This window comes from Polypterus senegalus, chromosome 12, assembly GCF_016835505.1.
Source record: "Polypterus senegalus isolate Bchr_013 chromosome 12, ASM1683550v1, whole genome shotgun sequence".
Taxonomy (NCBI): domain Eukaryota; kingdom Metazoa; phylum Chordata; class Cladistia; order Polypteriformes; family Polypteridae; genus Polypterus; species Polypterus senegalus.
This window is the reverse complement of record NC_053165.1, coordinates 154,166,611-154,189,913: the sequence shown is the minus strand read 5'-3', so window position 1 is coordinate 154,189,913 and position 23,303 is coordinate 154,166,611. Positions and strand designations below refer to the sequence as shown.

At 42.9% G+C, this 23,303-nt stretch overlaps 2 protein-coding genes across 6 annotated transcripts in view; both read left to right on the top strand.

The window, feature by feature from the left end:
- Positions 1 to 6,480, top strand: part of s1pr2 (sphingosine-1-phosphate receptor 2) — a 246,929-nt gene extending 240,449 nt beyond the window's left edge. For 3 of the 4 annotated variants that reach the window (XM_039770372.1, XM_039770366.1, XM_039770369.1), the window contains 2 exons: positions 59 to 143; positions 3,412 to 6,053. In XM_039770372.1, the coding sequence (XP_039626306.1) occupies positions 59 to 143; positions 3,412 to 3,457 (131 nt within the window). In that variant the 3' untranslated portion in view covers positions 3,458 to 6,053. Of the gene's footprint in view, positions 1 to 58; positions 144 to 3,411 lie in introns of all 4 variants that reach the window. The other variant, XM_039770367.1, reaches the window with a different exon arrangement.
- Positions 6,481 to 12,068: 5,588 nt separating this feature from the next.
- dnmt1 (DNA (cytosine-5-)-methyltransferase 1) overlaps positions 12,069 to 23,303 on the top strand; it is a 55,942-nt gene continuing 44,707 nt past the window's right edge. Inside the window, exons 1-2 of one of the 2 annotated variants that reach the window (XM_039770364.1) lie at positions 12,069 to 12,320; positions 22,241 to 22,283. In XM_039770364.1, the coding sequence (XP_039626298.1) occupies positions 12,274 to 12,320; positions 22,241 to 22,283 (90 nt within the window). In that variant the 5' untranslated portion in view covers positions 12,069 to 12,273. The remainder of the gene's footprint in view (positions 12,321 to 22,240; positions 22,284 to 23,303) is intronic. The other variant, XM_039770365.1, reaches the window with a different exon arrangement.

The window sequence follows — 23,303 nt, the reverse complement described above, 5'->3', positions numbered from 1 at the left end:
AATAAAATGTCTGTTACATTTAACTGCTGTGTTCACGTGGCTCCCTGTTTCTCCACAGAACTGAACAAAGCAAATCCCTGGATCCTGGGTGTCTCCATCGCCAGCAGTCTAGGATGCCTATGCGTCTGGGTGACCTGTGGCCAGTAAGTTCCTTTACATTTCTGACATTCCCCATTCCCTGCACTATTACAAATTTTAAAAGCCGAACACATCAACCTACTGAGTGCTTAATAAGCTGATGGGGACATCAGCAAGTAGCACTGTGATGAGGAGTGCTGGTCAGAATGGAGAACATCTAGAACAGTGGTCTCAAACTCCGGTCCTGGAGGGCTGCAGTGGCTGCAGGTTTTCATTCTAACCATCTTCTTAATGAGTGACCTGTTTTTGCTGCTAATTAACTTCTTTTCATTTATTTTATTTGACTTGCACTTGAAGACTCAGACCCCTTAATTGTTCATTTTTCTTTAACTCTTTGAGGGCTGAATATTTTTTTCCAAAAAACAACAGTTTCACTCAGAAATCAACGTAAACATCTGTTGCTGCATGCTGTGGCTGCCAGTTTGCCAAGAATGTGTGGCGGGCTTTCTGCCAGGCTGTCTTCGTGTGACTGGGACAGCAGCATCAGTCATGGTCGCAGTGCATTACAATCTGGTTTCTACCTCTTATCATTGTTACGTGGCAATCCTCCCTGGCGAACATTGTTAGTACCACGACTAGCTGGGAACCAGTCAGCTGAAGCTGGAACCTCACATTTGTTTTCGATCACTTGTATCAAAAATGAGTCCGACAATCATAGTCCAGTTCAGAGATAACATACAAGACGCCGTCCACGGAGTATATTGCCTTACGCATTTTTTTTTTGATCTCTCGCCAGATGTCGGGGCCATTTTTGCCATTGTGTGCACCTTGTTACTCATGAGAGTGCAGGGAGTCTTGGTCAAACCAACAAATCTAACTTTCCTTCTAGGAACGAGAGTCCAACTAACACGTAACGGTTGGTTTTGTCACAGTTTACAGTCGATTACTGAGTATCGTCAACTCCTCCTTTCAACAAAAGTCAACATAAGCCCTGAAAGAGTTCATTAGGTGCCAAACAATAATGAGATACAAAATCATGACCAGCAAACTATGTTCATCATACAATATCTCTCTATTATAATAAAAAAATCCTGGGACAAGACGAGACTTTTTCAGAGAGATACTTTCATGTCCTACGAGACGAGGCTTTGTGCCAAGAGATTTAACCATGCCCGAGGCCGGAAATAAAAGACAAAGAGTAGAAGACAAAGTAGGACATCGTAAAGAATTCAAAAACGTTGGCGCAATACACATGCAGAGCAGGTTAGAGATAATGGAAGTACAAAACTTCGAAAGTGTCAAAAAAATGATAGTAAAGATCACATTAGCACAAACAAATGGAAATTATTACTCGGTGAAATAACGGAATAGCGAAAAGAGATTCAGATTTAAATTATAAGTCAGAGACTTGTAGATCATCTAATTCGTGTTGCCATCTGGGAAAAATAGTGTTTCTTCCCAATGAAGAGGCGTATCTGCGAGAATTAAAGGATTTGTTATTTGGTGAAAGTGAAATCCACATACGCAAGTGGCAGAGACGCGAAGTGGCTGGAGCGAAGCACAGACCGGGAGGGATGGCGAGCGAAGCGATCAGGGGGTAAAGCTGATCTGCTCAGGACTCCCAAAACATTTTATCAGTAATCTTAGAAAAGAGAAAATCAACAATTTCAGAAATGTCTGCTAATGTACAATGAGAGCAGCAACAAACCACGGAATTAAAGAACAAGTTTAATTAACAGCAACACTCGACGCCTGATTAAGCAACTGATTGGACTGAAATTGGTTGGAGTTGAAGGCCCTGACTTAGACTGTCTTATGTTGGCTCACTCACTTCACATTTTATTTCTGTTTAAGGAAAGCAATTTAGAGGAATGATGAAGAAATTCAGGGGAACAAATCTTTAAAAAAAGTCAATTAAAACGAAAGGAAAAGGAGTTAATTAGAAGCAAAAAACAGGTCACCAATTAAGAAAAGGGTTAGAATGAAAACTTGCAGTCGCTGCGGCCCTCCAGGACCAGAGTTTGAGACCACTGGTCTAGATCAGGGGTCCTCAGTCACAGTCCTAGGGGGCCGCAGTGGCTGCAGGTTTTTCTTCTAACCCGGTTGCTTAATTAGAAAGCAATTCTTGCCAATAATTTCATTTCATGGCTTGTTAGTGCTTTAACTCTGCTGTGTCAGCTCATTCTCATATCCTAGATTTTCTTCCCATTTCTAAGGAGATCATCCAAATGATTTGAAGGCTAAAATGGAGGAGTAATACTCAGTCCTTCATATTTTTCTCTTCACTTTCCTTCCAAGTATTTAATTAAACCCAATAGTGCATGATAAATACACACGGGTGTAAATGGAACGAAGCTAAATGGAGAAATGCTGGTCTCTTTTGTTATTTGTCTGTTATTGCTAATTAGGAGCAATTAAAAACCAAGAATACAGCAGCCATTTAAGAGTAAAAAAAGCAATAAGGGTTAAAAATCTTAACAAGCGAGACGACTAAAGTGAAGCAAAAGTGTCACTTGAGCAATAAGGGCTTCTTATTAAGCAGTTGGGTTGGAGCAAAAACCTGCAGCCACTGTGGCCCTCCAGGACCGTGATTACGGACCCCTGGTCTAGATGGTACCCCACAGCCTCGTCTGAAGTTTCTGGGCCATTAAGAGACTTTGCCTTTTTATATTCCCTCTCCACGATCGGGTGGAAGGAGTTGGGGATCTGATGTTTGTTTTAAACTGAAGTCATTCAGTTCTAATCCAAAAGGGTGGCCCCTTATCTCATGAACCTTTCCTTGTCCTTCTGTCTGCTCACTTTTGTGTCCATTCAGGGCATCAGGCATTCAGGTTCAAAAGTTAGCCGGACGTTCTCTTTGGTGTCTAACGGTTGCAGAAATGCAACGTATTATGTCCAAGCTCAATATGAAGAGATACAGAGGTGTGGCAAAGTTGTGCCCTTACTTATCTGTCATTACATGCGTCAGGTGATAGTGGCTGCTTTTCCCAAACACTCAGAGCACAGAGGAGAGCCACTATTTATGATGCAGTGCATGTGCTCTTGGTGTTTAGTCGCGGTGCGCACCATACAGAGCGGGTGGCAGGTGTCTGGATGCAGCAGGTGGGCGGAGTCTGCTCCACCAGCCAATGAAGGGCTGCAGCATTGTGGTTGCATATGTATGAGGTTGATTAGCATAATCCACAGAGAGTTGTTTATCAGGGTGGCAGCCGGGCAGAGCACGTGACACATTAATGTGTGCACATTTACAAGACGATTGTAATTTATAAATGGTAAATCGCATACAAATGTTAGTTTTACAAACCTTTCCTTTCTTTCCTTTTTCTTTTACAGCATATTCTTTGAAAAGTTGCCAGAATTTGTTTCCGGCTTTCTGTGAAGAGGGACAGCAAGACAAACACCGTGGCAATTTGGAATCCCCAATGTCACTAAAACATGAATGCTAAAGAAGATGCCCAGAAAGCGTTCCAGGGGCTGGGTACAAACATTAGGGCCCAGGTGTACAGCAGGGGGTCCTGGTTTTCTATGAAAGCCCACACGCTCTGCCCCCCTCATGAAGTCTGTGTCCCGCTCTCCTTTTCCTTTTAAGCCATGATCTTATACTGATGACCTAGATGTGCAGGACCTGGGCTGAAGGCAGGAAGGAAGAGAAGTGAGGGCACTGGAGGTTTGCGTCATCCATCAATTTTGTCTTCATCTGTGTTGTCGTGTCAGCAAAAGCGAAGCACAAGAGATGACTTGGAGCAAACCAGATGTTGCAGTGATGAGGTTCTCTCTTTATTACTCAAATTTCCACATATTTCTTTATTGCAGCATTCACCTTTGCCATGACATATAAAATGATGGGAACAAAGAACTTTTACCAAAATGAACTACTGCAGGATGTTCAGGAAAATGGATGTGGGCAAAATGTGTTGGTACCCCTCTGCGAAAAAAGACGACCCCAAAATTGTCTCTGAAATAACTTGAAACAGACAAAAGTCTTTGGCAGCCATCATTGTTTACTCCATATTTAACAAAAATCAGACTTTGATTTTGAGTTTTGATTCAAAAGATGGCATGGACACAAATGATGGGACCCTTTATCCAGGGCCATCTTAACACATGGGCACGCTGGGCAGTTGCCCGGGGTCCCCATGCTAATCTATGTATGGTGTGACTTGCTGAATGGCTGTGTAGGTAGGGCCCCAGTGTACTGCTTTGCCCGGGGGGCTTATAATGCCGTTAAGACGGCCCTGCCTTCACCTAATATTAGGTAGTACAACCTTTAGAGTTTGCAGTCACGGCACAGAAGTCATTCCCAGAGCTCTCTATGAGACGTCTGTGCCCGTTTCCAAGTGGCTTGACCCACTTGTCCTGAGCAAACTGCTCCAGCTTTGCCAGGCATGAAGGGGGTCTTCGCTTCTCTTGCCTGCATGGTACACTTCTTTCCATAGATGTTTGATTGGATTCAAACCAGGGCTCATAGAAGACCACCTGAGAATAGTGTAATGTTTTGTTCTTTGCTGTTCTTGGGTGCTTTTAGTTGTGTGTTTTGGCTCCTTATCCTGTTGTAGGATCCATGACCTGTGACTAAGACGGAGCTTTATGACACCGGGCAGTATGTTATGCTCCAGAATGTCTTGATAGTCTTTGAGATTTCATTGTTCCCTGGCACAGACTCCAAGGCCCCCCATGGCAGACACAGCAAAGCAGCCCCAAAACATAAGTTTGCCTCCTCCATGTTCCAAAGCAGGTCTGGTGTTCATTTCTTTGATCGCTTCCTCTATTCGTCTGTGGACACAGAGCTGAGGTGACTTGCTAATAAGCTACAGTTTTGTCTCCTCTGTCCAAAAGGACATTCTCCCAGAAGCACTGTGGTTTGTCAGTATGCATTTTAGCCAATTCCAGTCTGCTTTTTTTATGTGGAGTCCTCCTGGGTCTTCCATTGAGCCCACTGTCACTCAAAAAAGTGATGGATGGTGTGGTCAGACACTGATGGACCTCGACCTGGGAGTTCAGCTTGTGTCTCTTTGACTTTTCATCTGTCATTCTCGCTATGCTTCTGCCCATTCTTAGGTTGATTTTCCTCCTGTGGCCGCATCCACGGAGGTTGGGTACGGTCACCTGGACCTTCAACTTCTTAACAATATTTTCAACAGCAAGCTACTTTGAAGGTGGTCTTCTAGCCTTTGCCTTTCACGTCCTTGTCTATCCTTTTCTTTCGGTTCCCCTCAGACAACTCTCTGCTTTGCTTTCTTTGGCCCACGTTCCGTATGGGACACCTGATGATGCCAAAACAGCACAGGGATGACTGTTCTCCACTTAAATGGGCTGAATGACTGCACGATTGGAGATGGCATGTGATACAAATTCAAGAAAACTGCCAAGTCTGAATAATCACTCAAATCCCAACCGTAGCTGCGTCTTTTCCAGGTTCCCAAAACTGAGCTGCTACTGAGTTGGCAAAGTAAGGCCCTGCGTGAGTCCAAACGCGTAACAAAAGAGATCTTGCCGTCCAATAACAATTATTTTGTGAAAATTTAAACGGGAACAAATCACAAAAATGAAAAAAATGGATTACACACGCAGAATAAAAGTCCAGAAAGAGAAAGAGTTTCTTATCTGTTTCATTACAATCTTCGCCTTCTCGTGTTAAAACTTCGTTTACTTTCTATACTTAAAGGTGGTGTTATTTATATCAGTGTCACTTAGTACATTCAGCACGTTCTGCACTTGAGGTCTGAAACGGTTTGCGTTACCAAGTGCAAGGCAGATCATAAGCAGAAACTGGTCTGTAGTCAGAATGGCGTGAAATAATCAGAATATTCCATTTAAAACTTAGCTTGTGGGGGTTATAATAGAACCTCCCATTGACAATGCCCTAATATGCAGGCATACATTGTAACCTAACCTAACCTAACCTAACTAACTAACAGATGGCTCTTACGCTAGTTATTTATGATCTTTTCCTGGGTCCCAACAAATATGTCCAGGCCATTTTAGAACATCTTTGTAGAATAAGCAACACTTAATCTCTATTCATGCTTTGCTTTACTCGATGACGTACCAAAGGCATGCAGGTATACAGGGTACAATGGCTTTTCATTAATTAAATCATTCAGGCGTACAGCACATTTTCAATGAGCCGACCATCAAATTTGCCCATGTCTGTGCCTAGTGAGTTGGCCGGAAACCCAAACTGAGTTACAACAGAAGGACAGTGTTCTAGTTTCACGTTGTGCCTGAGGGCACAACAGTGGGCTTGAGGAGGTGGATTAATAAATGACCTTGAAAACTGGCAGCTATCGTTGGCATACTTTGGAGACCCAATAAAGGAAACCTCGCATAAAGGTGAAGTTTAACTTTGAAGAATGGCTCACAACTTCAGATCACAGTCTGGGTGAAGCTTGCCCCTTAGGCGAATTTGGGTTGAATACGAATTCTAACTTGGACCGGTCTAAGTGTTGGCAGAGATGTGCCTTGCATTCAGGGTTGGTTCACTGCATCCATGTTTCTGTACCAGCGATGTTTTAATTCCCATCCCTGGGCGACTTCTTGCAAAATTTGTGAAATTGCTTTTGTGGCTGGAGCAGCCCAACCTTTGCATACAAGGCCCACCTTGGTATTCCTTGAGTTATCAGTTCTCCTAAGAAGGCCTCGGACCCTGAGGAGACCACTTGTTTAGATGACCGCTTGGTACCTGCTCTCCCCAGACTTTTATGTCGGTGAATCGATTCCCTCCGAAGGAATAATGACATCCTAAACAGAGAGCCCTCAAGAAAGCCGTAGGAGATGGCAGCAAGGGGGTCACCTTCACATCCTGTAAAAAATAAAGGCGGATAAGTCAGAGAAGTGAAAACATTAGGCAAAGTAAAGAAACAGTCGTTTCCAAAATGTTCTTCTGGTTAGCAAAACACAAAATTCTGCTTTTAAAAGCATTCCTTTAAAAGTCCATTTGGATAGTTTTATCACAATCCTCTCAGAAAATAACTTAGATTTAGCTAATAAAACTTTCACCAGTTGCATGGCGGTGCATTGGGAGACACCACTGCCTTGTTGCTCCTGAGTCCTGGGTTCAAACTCTAACCTGGAAGCTGTGTGTGTGGCGCTCGTACATTCTTCCCCATATCTACATGGGGTTTTCCTCCAATGAAATGTTTGTAAGGTTAACTGCTGAGTTTTCATTGGCCCCATATGAACGAACCAAAGAGTCTGCACCTTGATAGGTTGGCGGCCTTTCAGGGGTCGGTTTCTGCCTCGTGTCCGATGCTGCCATGATATGTCTTGGCCCCTGAGACCGTCGACTGATGTACTTTACCTTCAAAGCGGCTGGGAGTGGAGCTGCATAACATGAAAAGAAAGAAAAACTAGAAGGATCTCTGGGTAACTGGAAATGACAACAAAACGTCTGCAATAAACACCCCAAGTCAAGTCAAGTTGGGGAGCATGCACTGGTACAGTGCATTGCCACACCCACTACATGGCGAAACAACTCGGGATCCCGGTTGGCAATCCCCCAGGCAGACACGTGGTCCAGTCCTACCCTCAAGAAATGACCCTCTATCTGCCGCAACCAGGTGTTACGTGGGTGACCCCTTGGCCTGGTCCCCAACAATGAGGATCTTACGAGCCGGATCACACGCCCGGAAACATGCCATATGGCCGTAGTGCCGCAACTGACGCTCCCTCATAATGTAGGTAATGTGCCTCATTCGGGACTCCATGAGCAACTGCTCATTCGACACAAAGTCAAACCAACGGTACCCAAGGATTTTCCAGAGAGACACAGTACCAAAGGAGTCCAGTCTTCGTCTCAGATCACTGGATAGCCTTCCATGTCTCTAAACCATATAGCAAGACAGGAAGCAGCAGGATTCTAAAGACTTGGACCTTCGTCCTTTTACTGAGATATCAGGAGCGCCACACACCCCTTTCCAGTGACCTCATGACTCCCCCATGCTCTCCTAATCCGTCTACTGACTTCATAGGAAGAGTCACCAGAGTCATGAATGTCACTGCCAAGGTAAGTAAACGAGGTTGACACACACTCCGCAGACAGACACCCTGCTGATGGCCGTGCCCAAGAGGTCATTAAAGGCCTGGGTTTTTATCAGGACACTCACAAGCCCAGATACTCAGACTCGTCACTCAGTCTCTCAAGCACCCCGATCAGAGCCTCCATTGACTCCGCGAAGATCACAGCATCGTCAGCAAAGTCAAGATCCGTGAATCTTTAAAAGCACCCCAACTTTACTGTTGAAATATTAAGTTAAAGCAAAAAGGTTTGGCAAACATTTGTTTGCATTGCTTTGAAACTATTCAATAACAAAAGGAAATTTCAGGTCAGGTTGGGGAACAAGCACTGGTACAGAGCGTTGCTGCAACCACCACATGAAGAAAGAGCTCGGGATCCTGGTTGGCAACCCGTCAGGCAGACATGCAGTCCAGTCCGACCCTCTATCTGTCGTAGCCAGGTGTTAGGTGGGCATCCCCTTGTCCTGGTCCAGCCGCTTGTGTCCTCAACAATGAGGCTCCTGTGAGCTAAATCACCCATGGGGAATCGCACCACATGGCCGTAGTGTCGTAACTGATGCTCCTTCATTCAACACAAAGTCAAACCAGCGGTACCCAAGGATTCTTTGATGAGACACAGCACTGAAGGAGTCCATTCTTCGTCTCAGGTCACTGGATAGCCTTCCATGTCTCTAAACCATATAGCAAGACAGGAAGCACCAGGACTCTAAAGACTTGGACCTTCATCCTTGTGCTGAGATATTGAGAGCGCCACACATCCCTTTCCAGTGACCTCATGACCCCCCCATGCTCTCCCAATCCGTCTACTGACTTCATAGTAAGAGTCACCAGAGACATGAATGTCACTCCTGAGGTAAGTAAACCTCTCGACAAGGTCGACACTCTCTCTGCTGACAGACATACTGCTGATGGCCGTGCCCAAGATGTCGTTAAAGGCCTGATGTTGGTTGTTATCAGGACACTTGCCAGCCCAGACACTCGAGTCCTCACTCAGTCTCTTGAGAGTCCTGATCAGAGCCTCCATTGACTTCACAAAAATCACAGCATTGTCAGCAAAGTCAAGATCCATGAGAAGAAGAAGAAGAAGAAGAAGAAGAAGAAGAAGAAGAAGAAGAAGAAGAAGAAGAAGAAGAAGAAGAAGAAGAAGAAGAAGAAGAAGAAGAAGAAGAAGAAGAAGAAGAAGAAGAAGAAGAAGAAGAAGAAGAAGAAGAAGAAGAAGAAGAAGAAGAAGAAGAAGAAGAAGAAGAAGAAGAAGAAGCAGCTTGATGGGAGGAGTGGTGGTGCCAGAAGGGAGTGCTTTTGGGACTGTGTTGTGCCTGTGGGGTTCACAGGGAAGACGTGCCCCATAGGTGAAGAAAATAAAAAGTTTATTTATTTTTACACATGCCTCTGTGGCCGGGTCGGATGCAATATATCACCTCTTTTACAGTATATAAATTGAAGCCACTGCCCAAATTTTGCCCTATTTCTTCACAGAGGTACGTTTACTGCATTTAGTATTTTGGCTAATTTTTTGATAGCATTCCTTATGAAATCCTTCAAATATTAGACAGGGGGCAAATATTTTTTTTTATGGCACAGTAAAAATACTACAAAGACATAAACCAAACCTGGTCAGGGTCCATTTGCAGGGCAGGCTCATGTACAGACACAAACACGACTTGCGAGTTGCTGTGCCTGGGGAAATTTACACATCCAGTTGTAAAAGATAACCACAGTACACATCAAAGTTTGGTGGTACCAGTCGGGATAAACCCCATTTAATAGGCAAACCTATTAAAGCTGGAATGAATGCTGACTTCCAGCTTCATAGTCAATTAAGTAAGAGCCTGGACGTAAGGGGAGTGACTTCCGGTTGGACCACAGAAGTGACGTCACTAGTCGTCCAGTCTAAAGACATCAGTTCTGAGGTTGAAAGTGAAGAAAAGGGAAGGGGCAGCGCACCACCCTCTCCAGTTCTGAAAGCCCTGAAGATGCTCCCCATGTGTGTGTGCCTGACACAGTACATGTAGAGAACATGCAAGGAACAGTGGCCAGGTAAGGATTCAAACCCAAGTCTCTGTAGCTATGCTGATAATAATGGTAATCAACTTGCCACTCAACCCTCTGCTCTACATTTTATTACCCATTCTAGACTCAGAAGTACAATTATTTCAGCCTCAGCTTCATCATCTTCCTGCAAATACACCTTATAATTCCATAAAATCACCTTCATTAATTTCCCCTTAAGTCTTCCGGCTGCCTTTTCTTTCAATCTACCCTAAGATGGCAGGAAGGACCAGCAGCCCTTGATTGACCATGTCACAACAGTCTCTTGCTCTGGCAGACGGACTCTGCAAGATCAAACCATATCTGACGGAATATACAGCACCAACACCTGAACCAGACTTTGTTCTTGCAACTCTCTACTGGCATGAGTATCAACATACCACTGCAGATGATTCAAAGTGCAGAAGTGGTGTTCAACCAGCTAAAACGGGCACATGTCACGACACTCTTCAGATCACTACACTAACTTCCCGAGGTGGCACAATTTAAGTTCAAACCCTTATGCTTGCCTACAGAATACCTACTAAGTCGGCACCAATATGTATGGAGAAGCTTGTGAGAATCTATGCTCCTTCTCAACCACTCAGGTCTGCTGATGCCACCTGTGTGTGGCATCAAATCTCGATTCAGAATCCTTTCATGTGTGGCTCCATCTCCGTTCAAAATTATGACTCCGTTGAAGTGTTTAAGATGCGTTTAAAGACCCCCTTGTTTGATACATTTCTGTCTAATATTTGCTGCTATTTATGTAATCTAGGAATTGTAACTCGTTTGTATTTTGTTCTGAGCTCTTTACATGTGATGATCACTTTCGTAGTCTTGTCCTGCAACACTTGTTCCCAGGCAATCACCCAAACTGACGTCTAACTCGGTTATGTTGAATCGTGAATAAAAGGGTCTGCTACGCAAATAAATGCAAATGTAAGAATTCTGCAAGATTTTGGGGGAAACTACATATTCTTAGCGATTACTCAACACTTATTGCACAGGATGGTCTTTTTGTCTCATTTGATATAACTAATAAGACCAAAAAGAAACCAACACGACGCATGTGCATTTAGTGACCTATTAAAGGTTCTCCTTCTGAAGTGTTGATATGTTTACGTTAAATGCCACCAATAAAGAAAATCCTACAAAGCATTTAATGACCCACTTACTTTCAGGCAAGAGGAAAAATTTATTTTGCTCTCAAGGCAAGAAGCCGCCTTAAACAGAATGTCCGAATGTAACAATATACTTTCACACGCATCGGACCGATTTATGGTTTCGTGTCAATCTAACATCTCACATCAAAAAGAACAGAAAAACAGAAAAATTGGCACACACGCCCAAAAAAAGTCGAACTAGACGGAGGCATTACAGCAGGGATGAGCCAACGTTCAGCACTGCCAACTTAACTCGCCTCACAGTAAAGATTTCAATTTAGTATAGAATAGAGCTACCTCTCCCCTTCGACCTCTTGGCTACTCTGTAGAAACCCGTAAGAGGGGTGTACATTCCAACCATGCACATTTAAGGTATATTTGGCATAATGTCTCATCCTAACCACTACTTAAAGAGAAAACTAAATATTTATAATTTGCACACAAAAAAAACAAACAACGGCCGAGCAAATGTATTCATTTGGATGAAATTTTAAAAAGTTACCAATTTCCCCTATTTTTATGGAATGGAAGCGCCCAGAGTAATCCATTCAAAAAGTATGGGGGTGAATTGTTTTGAATTTGTCATTAATTGTAAAGTTAAGTGGTAGAAAACATGCCTGACGCAGCATCTTTGTTGAAAAAATAATTTGTGGATTTTAAGATACGGCACCGAATTTTAAAAGCCACAAAATATTTAATTTGGTCCGCATGAATGAGCACAACACCCCCCTGTTGCCTTACTTCAGATTTCCGCGCGAAAAGCCGGCCTGTGCGCCCAGTCGGCGTATAGAATCTATAAGAAGCTCCCCCCTTTTTTTTATTCTCGCGGGCAGCGCGCTAAGCTTTCAGCGGTGATTGCGGGCGCGGGCTTTTCAGTCTGACAGTTGTTTTGCTTTTATTATTTTTTTTCCTTTCTTTTTGTGGTGTTACTACTACTGTCAGTTGTGAGCTTGGAAGTCTATCAGCCCCTCGATTTAAACGTGAAATGCCGGCCAAGACCTCCGTGTCTCTTCCCGAGGACATCAGAAAGCGGTACATTTCTTTTCTAACTATTGAAAACGGTTGTTCGCTTTGCTTATCTGTGCTTAATATCGAATGGGACGCTCGCATTCGGTCAACATAGTGATTTGGCCCTGTACTGGGTGCTTTTAGGGTGGTTCAGTTGGGTAGCCGGGCGGTCGTTCGCTGGGGTTGGTTTCCTACATTAAATATTTTGTTGCTCCGTTCAGCGCGGGCTCCTATGTCTGCTTTGCGCGCGTTTGTTTATGTGCTTGCTGGTGGGGGGCGCGCTTGGCGCCAAAGCTGTTCCGCACTTCCCTCTTACTTCGGTTACGGCGGAAGAGACAGCATTCGTTTGATCGCCTCTCCAGAGCAGCTACTCTTAAGATTAACTCTGCTGCGTTTAATCTGTTAATAAAGTTAACTCGGATATGCTAAAAATTGTGTTGACAGCCTTTTTATAGAAGAGTGCCACGGGCTGGCATACGCAGTCGAATGACTCCAGCATTCCAACACGTGGCAACAAGTACAGGTTTACAAAGGGTACAGGGAATTCATGCACTAAAAGTGCGCTTGGCATCTCATATTTGTGTCAGTTCATCCACTTCTTGATGCTGTTTTTCTAATACGTGAAGAGCCTCGGAATCGAGCGAGAAAAAAAGACTGGTCAATCGCATGGCATTTTCGCTGTTGCTTTAATATTTAAATTCAGAATAGCTCTATTGGTCGTGGAGGCGGTGCATCGCTACCAGTACAGTACTTGTTTGGGGTGGGGGGTTTGTTTTATAGACTGGACCGGTCTGGAGGCTTAACCATGGGGAACTGTGAGCAAAGCAGATTTTTTTTTTTTTTTTTATCCCGCTTGGCATACTGTAATCCTTTAATGTGAATATTGATACCCTTCATATATTCTAAAACTCTGATGGCCAGTGTAGTGGGGCTAGGCCAGTAACATCACTTAAAGAGAGCCCCACCAAATCAATAAACTAATTAAAAACGCAGGCGCAGTTATTGGATGCACTCTCGACCCACAGGAAGTAGGAAGGAGTGAATGAAGACAAACCTGAGCACCTCTATGAACAAGGGTGCACATCCTCTCTCTCAGATGCACAAACACTGAGGCCATTCAGCCAAGGAATTAGTCAGAAATGTGTCAATAAGTGCTACTGGGGCGCCTTTTATACCTGTGACAATATGCCTGCATAATGCCTCATACTGACTGCAACTGATAGTTTGAGTTTTTACTCATTGCGGTGTTGAGAGGGATTTTATTGTTTCAATATGTATCTATTAACATTTGTCAAACCAGATTTTCCCCTGGGGATAAAGTTCTGTGTAGCATGTTTCACAAAGCAGAAATGGTTATAGTGTTAAGAAAAATGAGAATATACAGGTAATAGGAATAAAAGGTAAGTGCAGACAATAATAGTCATTTACCTTGTGTACATTTTCTTAGCATTACTGTACTGGCAAGCAAATCTGTACATGGAGTATTTGTGCTCTTTTGCACCATTAGTTTTTTTGATTTTTCTGTCTCTGGCAGACAGTAATATGTCTGACTGCTTTCTCTGCGGTTTGGGTGTCCTCCCACAGAAGAATCTCCAATTTGCTTATGTTGTCCAGTGCTGAGAACCTGGAGATTGAATCTGACAATGTGGTGAAGCTGCTGCCCCTGATTGCCCAGTATTTGGGGCACTGCAGCGGGAAGTGTTGTTCACCTTTGCACTGCTCAGTCTCTCCATGTCTGATGGTGACGGTGAGTTTCTACTGCCAGGCTGTTGCAGTTCAGTGTGTACTGGCTTGGTATGTGTCGGTCCATTGGGTCTTTTATTGTGAACAGTTATGGTGCCAGTATAGTCCCAATTCCGGTTCTGGTAGTAGTATTCCAGTTTTGCTGCCGTACTACTTATTGCCATCGGGTGATGTAGCTTGTTTTGCATTTGTCTGTTTTTTTTCTGATGCTTGCAGTCTTTTCTATGCCATTGGTGTGGTTTAGTACTCCGAGGGACCGTGCCAAGAAGGTGATGGCAGACAGTTTCATATTCAACCCCTGGTTCTGTAGTGCAGTGAATCCGTCGCGGTTTAAAACTTTGGACTACAAACCTAGAGGTTGTGGGTTGAAATCCAGCTAATGACACTGTGACCACAAGCAAGTCACTTCACCTGCCTTTGCCCCAATTGTAAAAACAAAAAGAAATGTAATCGGTTGTATTTGCAATGTTGTGATACACCTTGGATCAAGGTGTCTCCCAAATAAGTCTGGCCTGCTGTTTAGTAGGTGGTTCCAGTGTCTCAGGGCTCTGGTTTGGTATTGTGAGCAGCAGTGGGGTGCGGCCCAGTTCAGCCCTGCAGTTATTGCTGGAGAATGTGTTTGTTGAACTCCAGTTACAGGGTCTTGCTGTCCCACCTGTTGTTGTAGTTCAGGTATGTTATCAGGCATGTTACTTTCATACTGGTTTAAGTGTTGAAGTTGGTGTCATAATTTAACCTAAAGTTGCATCTCCTCCATTCAAACATGAAAAGAATGGGCGCTCTCCACGTGCAGGTCAGCCTGTTTACGTATAGGGAGGGTCAAAGGTGACCTTCGGTAATCGTAACCTTGATGTTTTAGCATCTCCTTCTTTTAAATTAACCAGCTGACTGGATTTTAATCTTAACTATGAGACATGTAAGAAACTGTACAAGGTTAAGTTATCACTGGATTTTTACAAAGGGGCTCTTTGGGAGAAGAAATTACATTTTTAACATGAACTGTGACTTTGGATGAATGTGGTGAATGACAATCCACTCGTTACAGCTTTTGAATTGGAAAGATGAGCCTGATTGCCCATTTTTATACACCCTTTTCCTTTTTTTTGACTGTCAAATTCAATGTAGAGTTGTAAGAAGCTGTTATCAGCTTGGCAGCATGAGCTGCAACACTGGACAAGGATGCCAGTAAAGCTCAAGGTACAGTCATATAAAGTTTTGGAACCCCCTCTTAATTCTTCGGATTTTTGTTTCTCATTGGCTGAGCTTTTAAATTAGCAACTTCCTTTAAATATACGACATACCTTATGGAAACAGTAGGATTTCAGCAGTGACGTTAAGTTTATTGGATTAACAGAAAATATGCAATATGCATCATAACAAAATTAGACAGGTGCATAAATATGGGCACCCCAACAGAGATATGACATCAATACTTAGATTTGCAAAAGGAGGCTCAACTAACGGCCTGTAGACGCCTACTATAGCCTTTGATGAGTGTCTGGATTCTGGATGGAGGTATTTCTCACCATTCTTCCATACAAAATCTCTCCAGTTCAGTTAAATTTGATGGCTGCCGAGCATGGACAGCCTGCTTCAAATCATCCCATAGATTTTCGATGATATTCAAGTCAGGGGACTGTGACGGCCATTCCAGAACATTGTACTTCTCCTTCTACATGAATGCTTTTGTAGATTCCGAACTGTGTTTTGGGTCCTTGTCTTGTTGGAATATCCAACCCCTGCGTAACTTCAACTTTGTGACTGATGCTTGAACATTATCCTGAAGAACTTGTTGATATTGGGTTGAATTCATCCGACCCTCGACTTTAACAAGGGCCCCAGTCCCTGAACTCACCACACAGCCCCACAGCGTGATGGAACCTCCACCAAATTTGACAGTAGGTAGCAGGCGTTTTTCTTGGAATGCGGTTTCCTTCCGCAATGAAAAGCGCTTTTTGTTCTGACCTAATAACTCAATTTTCGTCTCATCAGTCCAAAGCACTTTGTTCCAAAATGGATCTGGCTTGTCTAAATCAGCATTTAGATACAACAAGCAACTGTTTGTGGCGTGAGTGCAGAAAGGGCTTCTTTCTCATCACCTACAATACAGATGTTGTTTGTGCAAATTGCGCTGAATTGTAGAATGATGTACAGATACACCATCTGCAGCGAGATGTTCTTGCAGGTCTTTGGAGATGATCTGTGTGTTGTCTGTAACCATTCTCACAATCCTGCCTGCTTATATGCCACTCCTGTATTTTTCTTGGCCTGCCAGACCTGCTGGGTTGGTTTAACAGCAACTGTGCCTGTGGCCTTCCATTTGCTGACATTACTTACTGTTGAAACTGACAGTTTAAACCTTTTTTGTGTCGCCTTCCCCTAAACCATGAGACTGAACAATCTTTGTTTTCAGGTCTTTTGAGAGTTGCTTTGAGGATCCCATGCTGTCTGTCACTCTTCAGTGGAGAGTCAAAGGGAAGCACAACTTGCAATTGACCGCCTTAAATACTTTTTACCACTCATGATTGGACACTCCTGTCTATGAAGTTCAAGGCTTCATGAGCTCATCCAACCAATTTGGTGTTGTAAGTAATCAGCATTGAGCTGTGACAGGCATTCAAATCCGCAAAGGGGACCCACATTTGTGCACAGCCAGTTTTTCACATTTGATTTAATTTCATACGACTAAATGCTGCTTCACCAAAAATCTTTGTTCGGAAAACACCGCAGTGCTTGGATGTTCCTAGGAAATGAAAGGCATACTACTGTGTTTTTTTTGTTGAAAGGAGAGTAAATTATTATGCAGGCTGAGAGGGGTTCCCAAACTTTTTCATATGACTGTACCTTTGTGCACACAAACACACACTTGTGCTGTAATCTACACATCTTTACGATATGACTGGAAAGCTTTCCAAACATGGGATGATTGTGTAAATCCCTCATCCATTTACTGAGCTGGGCTTTGAAACCAATCTCCTGCAGCAGAGCTAATCGCTGTGTCATGATGGACTTTAGCACCAGCTGAGCCTTAATAGGAGTGTAAGATTCTTTGAGTGGATAGATGGTGCTAATTTGCAGTGGTATCAGGATGGGTTACAGAAGAATTAAGGCTGCAGCATGTTTTTGTCTGAAACAGATTCATGGAGTAAACCTGTAGACTATTTTGAAATTTAATTATAAACCTAGACCAAAGGGAATACAGCAAAGACCTTCAGCAAGAAAAAGGAATAATGCCCCGTTTTAATTGGCATGGTGCAGTATGGAGAGGAAGAACTAAAATGGACCTGAAATCTCAGTTTTAATGTATGGTTAGTTAACTTTGAGTTTAATCCAGGTAGGGTGTCCCATTTGCTTCTACATGCATTATTGGTGTGCCAAAGCCTTTAGTACAGAAAACTCGATCTAAACTCTACTTGTCTTTATTACTTGCACTACTAAAGAAATGTAGGTGTGGTTTTTAGTATTTCCTTGCTCTTATATCTATAAGACAAACAGATTTTGCATGTAATGGTAAGCCCAAGTATTGAATTATAGAACAACTAGCCACGTTACCTGTCAAAGATGAGTAATATCAAATATTTTTAAATGTATTCTATCTCGTGGGCATTTTCTTGGTATCTGTGCGCGTCAAACTCTTGCCTGATGCTGCTTGGGTTGAGCATATTCCTGTAAAGCCTGCTTCTCAGACTTTGACATTTCGAGGCACCTTGCTCACCTCCTCTCTGCTTTTATGCTTCCTCGAAGGCGACTCTCGGCGTGCCTCCTACACCTTTTATTCCTCCTAGTCTCTCTCTCTCTCTCTCGATCGCATCACCAAAGCCAAACTCCTGTCAATCATGGAGAATCCACTGCATCCACTTAACAGGATCATCTCCAGACAGAGGAGTAGCTTCAGTGACAGACTTTTGTCACCGTCCTGCTAAACTGACTCTCGACTCTCTCTCTCTCTCTCTCTCTCTCTCTCTGTGTTATATAGTGCCTTTCCTATCTGTCTGTCTGTTATATAGTGCCTTTCATATATTTCTGTTTAAATATCATGTTTCTTTCCCATTCTAATTTGTACATTTGTAAAATTATTTTCTATCTATTATATAGTGCATTCTCATTCTCTCTCTCTCGATCGCATCACCAAAGCCAAACTGGCCAGTCCAATTGTCCGTAGGGTCCTGTCACGCACATACCTTAGTATTTTAGTATATGGTAGATAAGGTTCTGTTAGCATGGGGATGAGACAAACATCTGTATGCATTTGTGCTTTTGTCCAACTTGCCTCTTTCTGTTCTGTGTGTGTTTTTTTGTTTTTTTTTGTATTGGCAAAATCTAGCCACTGGATATACAAGTTCCATCCTGGTGGAGCCTATATGGCTGCTGGTTTTTGTCCCAAATGGGTGTGGGTTTTTTTTTTTCCCTTTTAGTTGGATTCCTACATTTAATTAGCAGTTTTCTACTTGCTATGGTTTTTTTTTTTTTTTTCCCCATTAAGTAAGAAATTAGAAATTGGTCGTGCTGAATTATTACTGAATAGAGTAGGCATTTGTTTGCCAAATGGGTAAGAATTGATTCTTTCCGCTTTTTAATATTATGGTTGTGACCTTCTGGCTATTTTAGCCATTATTTCCCAATACCCACACAAGAAGGTAGGCATTGAACTAGCTGCTGTCCTGTAACATTCAGTGTTTGTGTTGCCGTTTGCTCAGATTGTCATTCATTTTCAGCATTCTGATGCAATATTGGGAGTAAACTTCACAGAAAAAGTGAACTTAAAAATACAATGATCAAGTAATCTGAAGTTTGGTATGAACATACAACAAATATCCTGTAGCTGTACCTTGAGTGTTGCCTAAGAATTTGCTAATTAAACAGTTGTAAAATTCTTTTTGTTCCAACTAATTAAAAAAAAAAATAATAGATAAATAAAATTTACAGCACGCGGCCCTCCCATGATTGCCGTTTAGAGAGCTGTTCAGAGTTGTTGTGAGCCTACTTTCTAATTGGCAGGCCGTCACCTGGAAATTCTGCCTTCTCAGCATGCTTTGAGTTACTATTTCATATAATTGATTTGATCACTCCATAGTGCCATCGCCATTAATTCTGATTTCAGCTCTTCTTTTAGTAGGTGCTATCGAGATGATTTAGTTAGTGTGCGAGGTACTGGGATTGTAAGTAGGTGGCCTCTTGTTTAAATCTAATTTCTGCATGCAGTCTATAGCCTTTTGGTAAGGTGGCAGGTTGGATAGTAGAACATCACAGGCTCCAGACCCTGCTGAAAGCTGGCATTCCGTATAGATTTTATCTAAAATGAAGAATCTGACATCCATCCATCCAACCTCTTCCGCTTATCCGAGGTCGGGTCGCGGGGGCAGCAGCTTGAGCAGAGAGGCCCAGACTTCCCTCTCCCCGGCCACTTCTTCCAGCTCTTCCGGGAGAATCCCTAGGCGTTCCCAGGCCAGCCGGGAGACATAGTCCCTCCAGGTTGGACGTGCCCGGAACAACTCACCAGGGAGGCGTCCAGGAGGCATCCTGATCAGATGCCCGAGCCACCTCATCTGACTGCTCTCGATGTGGAGGAGCAGCGGCTCTACTCTGAGCCCCTCCCGGATGACTGAGCTTCTCACCCTATCTTTAAGGGAAAGCCCAGAGACCCTGCGGAGGAAACTCATTTCAGCCGCTTGTATTCGCGATCTCGTTCTTTCGGTCACTACCCATAGCTCATGACCATAGGTGAGGGTAGGAAGGTAGATCGACTGGTAAATTGAGAGCTTTGCCTTACGGCTCAGCTCCTTTTTCACCACGACAGAGCGATGCAGAGCCCGCATCACTGCGGATGCCACACCGATCCGCCTGTCGATCTCACGCTCCATTCTTCCCTCACTCGTGAACAAGACCCCGAGATACTTGAACTCCTCCACTTGGGGCAGGATCTCGCCCCCAACCCTGAAAGGGCACTCCACCCTTTTCCGGCTGAGGACCATGCTCTCGGATTTGGAGGTGCTGATTCTCATCCCAGCTGCGAACCGCTCCAGGGAGAGCTGAAGATCACTGCCTGATGAAGCAAACAGGACAACATCATCTGCAAAAAGCAGTGACCCAATCCTGAGTCCACCAGACCGGACCCCTTCAACACCCTGGCTGCGCCTAGAAATTCTGTCCACAAAAGTTATGAACAGAATCTGACTTTTTTTTTTTTATTCCTTTAGGGTATGTATATATTTTTAATTTCTGCAGAAAAGTGGCGCTTTGATTAGTGCTGCCACCTCACAATTCCTGGCTTAGAATCCTGACTCTGTCACCATATGTGAAGTTTGTACATTCTCCCCATGCTTTTATTTTTTTTTTTTTAGTTATCCCTTCTCACATATCTGTGATGAGAAAGTAGTTAATTGGTTCAGTGGTGGTGTTTGCAGCAGTGTGCCCTGTCCAGTGCTGCCATGATGAGTCTTGGCTAGAGATGCACGATACTGTATATCAGGAACTGTATTGTTATCGGCTGATGTTCATTAAAAATGACGACCTCAAAATCGGTGTACATTTTAACCGGTACAGCCAACCGTTATAATTCAGGCTTGTCAACAAGAATACCCTTTATATGACCCAAATCATTATGCATCAAGCTTTCAACATCACAAGTTTTTATTAATGGCTATGGTTGGTACAGGTGGTGGTTCTGTTTTTCTTTACCACAAATATGGTCAACCTAATTTATTATTTATTATAATATTGGTAAACCGTTTAATTATTTATTTTTTTTCAGCTGACTAACTATCTCGGTGAGACTCCTATCTCCAGACATAACTGCGCCCTCCAGTATTGGAAAAGCAATGCAGCCCGTTTCCCAGCCTTGGCTGTGGCAGTGATCAAGTACCTATCGGCACCTTGTACCAGTGTAGACAGTGAACGCCTTTTTTTCAGCTGTGTCAAATCTAGCAAATGAAAAGAGAAATGGGCTTGCTGGTGAAAAGGCAGAAATGCTGCTTTTTGTTAAGAAAAAACCTACCATTTGTACTTTTTTAAGAAGCCAACTTAAGCCCATGATTACTGCCCTCATTGTACCCTTTTATTTTAGTTTTACTTAAAGTAATCTGTCGGATTATAGGACAAAGAATATGCATTCATTTTTTTAATATACCAAATGCCAAGTTATGTAATGGCATGGTGTCTTGATATGCTTAAGTTACAGATATAGATATAGATAGAGATGATTTATATCTATCAATCTCAGCCATCAGTTATCGGTATTGTCAAAGATGGACGAAAACATTGGTTATCGGTATCTCCCAGATTTTCCGTATCTGTGCATCACTAGTCTTGGCTGAATATATGGCTTCAGAATAAGGATGGGTGTGATGTATTTGAATTGAGAGAACTGTGTGGCCCAGTGTAAAAAAAAATTATTTTTCGGTATCTTAAGTAATACTGTAACTACTCTTCCATTTTCATTTTTGTCTGTATAGACGTCAGTGGTGTCCTGTAGCAAACTAGCAGAAAGGGGGCTTGTATCCACTGACTTAAGTGTTAAATGTGTTGTGGTGTAGCAGTGCTCCCTTTGTTATGAAACTGGTAATACATTCAGTCACTTAGGCCTGTAGGTCCAAAAGCTTTTGTTGCCCTCCTTGACTGTTTTTAAGTATACAGTATGCTGCTGTATTTCCTGATTCGAACTCAAGTAAAAGTTTGTTCAATTACCAGATGACGTTTCATGGCCACCCAGTCTGCTGCTACTCGGGCGATGAGTAAGGAGTAGAAACCACAAAGAGAAGTTGAAGGCTTGGTTTGCACCCTGCTACACACAGCCATTAAGGCCCTCCATGTTCGTAACCATTCTGGAGGAGCCTATGTTGGATGCTTTGATTTGCTGCTCTACAAACTGCTGGTAAAAAAATTTTTGCTTGCACTTCGTATCGAATAACGAAGCCTGGCCCACTGCTGGCAGTATGGTATAGCCGTTAAGGCTTTGGGTTTCAGACCCTGAGGTTGTGGGTTCAAATCCTACTACTGTCGCTATGTGACCATGAACATGTCACTTGAACTGTCTGTGCTCCAATTGGAGAAACCAAAAGAAATGGAATTAATTGTAAGTCGCCTTGGATAAAGGCGTCAGCCGCATTAGTAAATGTAAATACCCTGAATGACCAGAATGCTCAATCTACTGCACTGAGAATTTTTGCTGCTTTGGTTTTAACATCTTTATTCTGTTTTTGTAGGCTTCAAGCTTTGGAGAAAAATGGCAAAGGACTTTCGGAAAAGGTAACTTCTACGTCCAAATGGGAATGTTTGTAGATTTTGGTTTCTCAATCAATTAATCAACATTTATTTATATAGCACATATTCATACAAAAAATGTAGCTCAAAGTGCTGTACAAAATGAAAAGAAAAATAGAAGACACAATAAAAAATAAACATAAGTCAACATTAATTAACATAGAATAAGAGTAAGGTCCGATGGCCAGGGTGGACAGAAAAACAAAAAAACTCCAAAGGCTGGAGAAAAAATAAAATCTGTAGGGGTTCCAGACCACGAGACCGCCCAGTCCCCTCTGGGCAATCTACCTAACATAAGTCAAACAGTCCTCTTTGTATTTAGGGTTTTCATGGAAGGACCTGATGATGATGGTCACGTAGACTTCTGGCTTTCAGTCCATCAATGTTGGTGCATCATGATGCTTTGAGTAGGTGGTGGTGGCGCAGGCCGCCACCACAAAGAAACCGGAAAAAGACTTTATTTGCTGTAAGCAGTGATTATCTTCCAGTTTGTGGAAGAACACAGGTCATTTCCTTGAACAGTGCAGAGCTGCTTTTACTCTTTTAAAGAAAGGAAATATTGCAATAAACCATCATATGTGCTCACTTGCAGGTAACATTAGATAAACTGAAAGTAGGTGTGTGTCGTCTTGGAGTCCTCGATTTTTAATTTAGCTAGTTTTAGTGTCTAATTCAATTGCTGATAAGTTACTACATTAACATTTTTGCATTCAGCAATAGCTTATAAGGTTTTTTATTTATTTTTTAGCAGCTTTACGTTGTATCCCAGCCCATTTTTCCCTCCTTTCATGGCCATGTTAGCCTCTTGACAAACTTGCTTTTTGAAAATACATAGAAAAGTATGTCCATCCATCCATTGTCTAACCCGCTGAATCCGAATAGGGTCACGGGGGTCTGTTGGAGCCAATCCCAGCCAACACAGGGCACAAGGCAGGAACCAATCCTGGGCAGGGTGCCAACCCACCGCAGAAAAGTATGATGTGATATCTGTTATTTAAAATGACG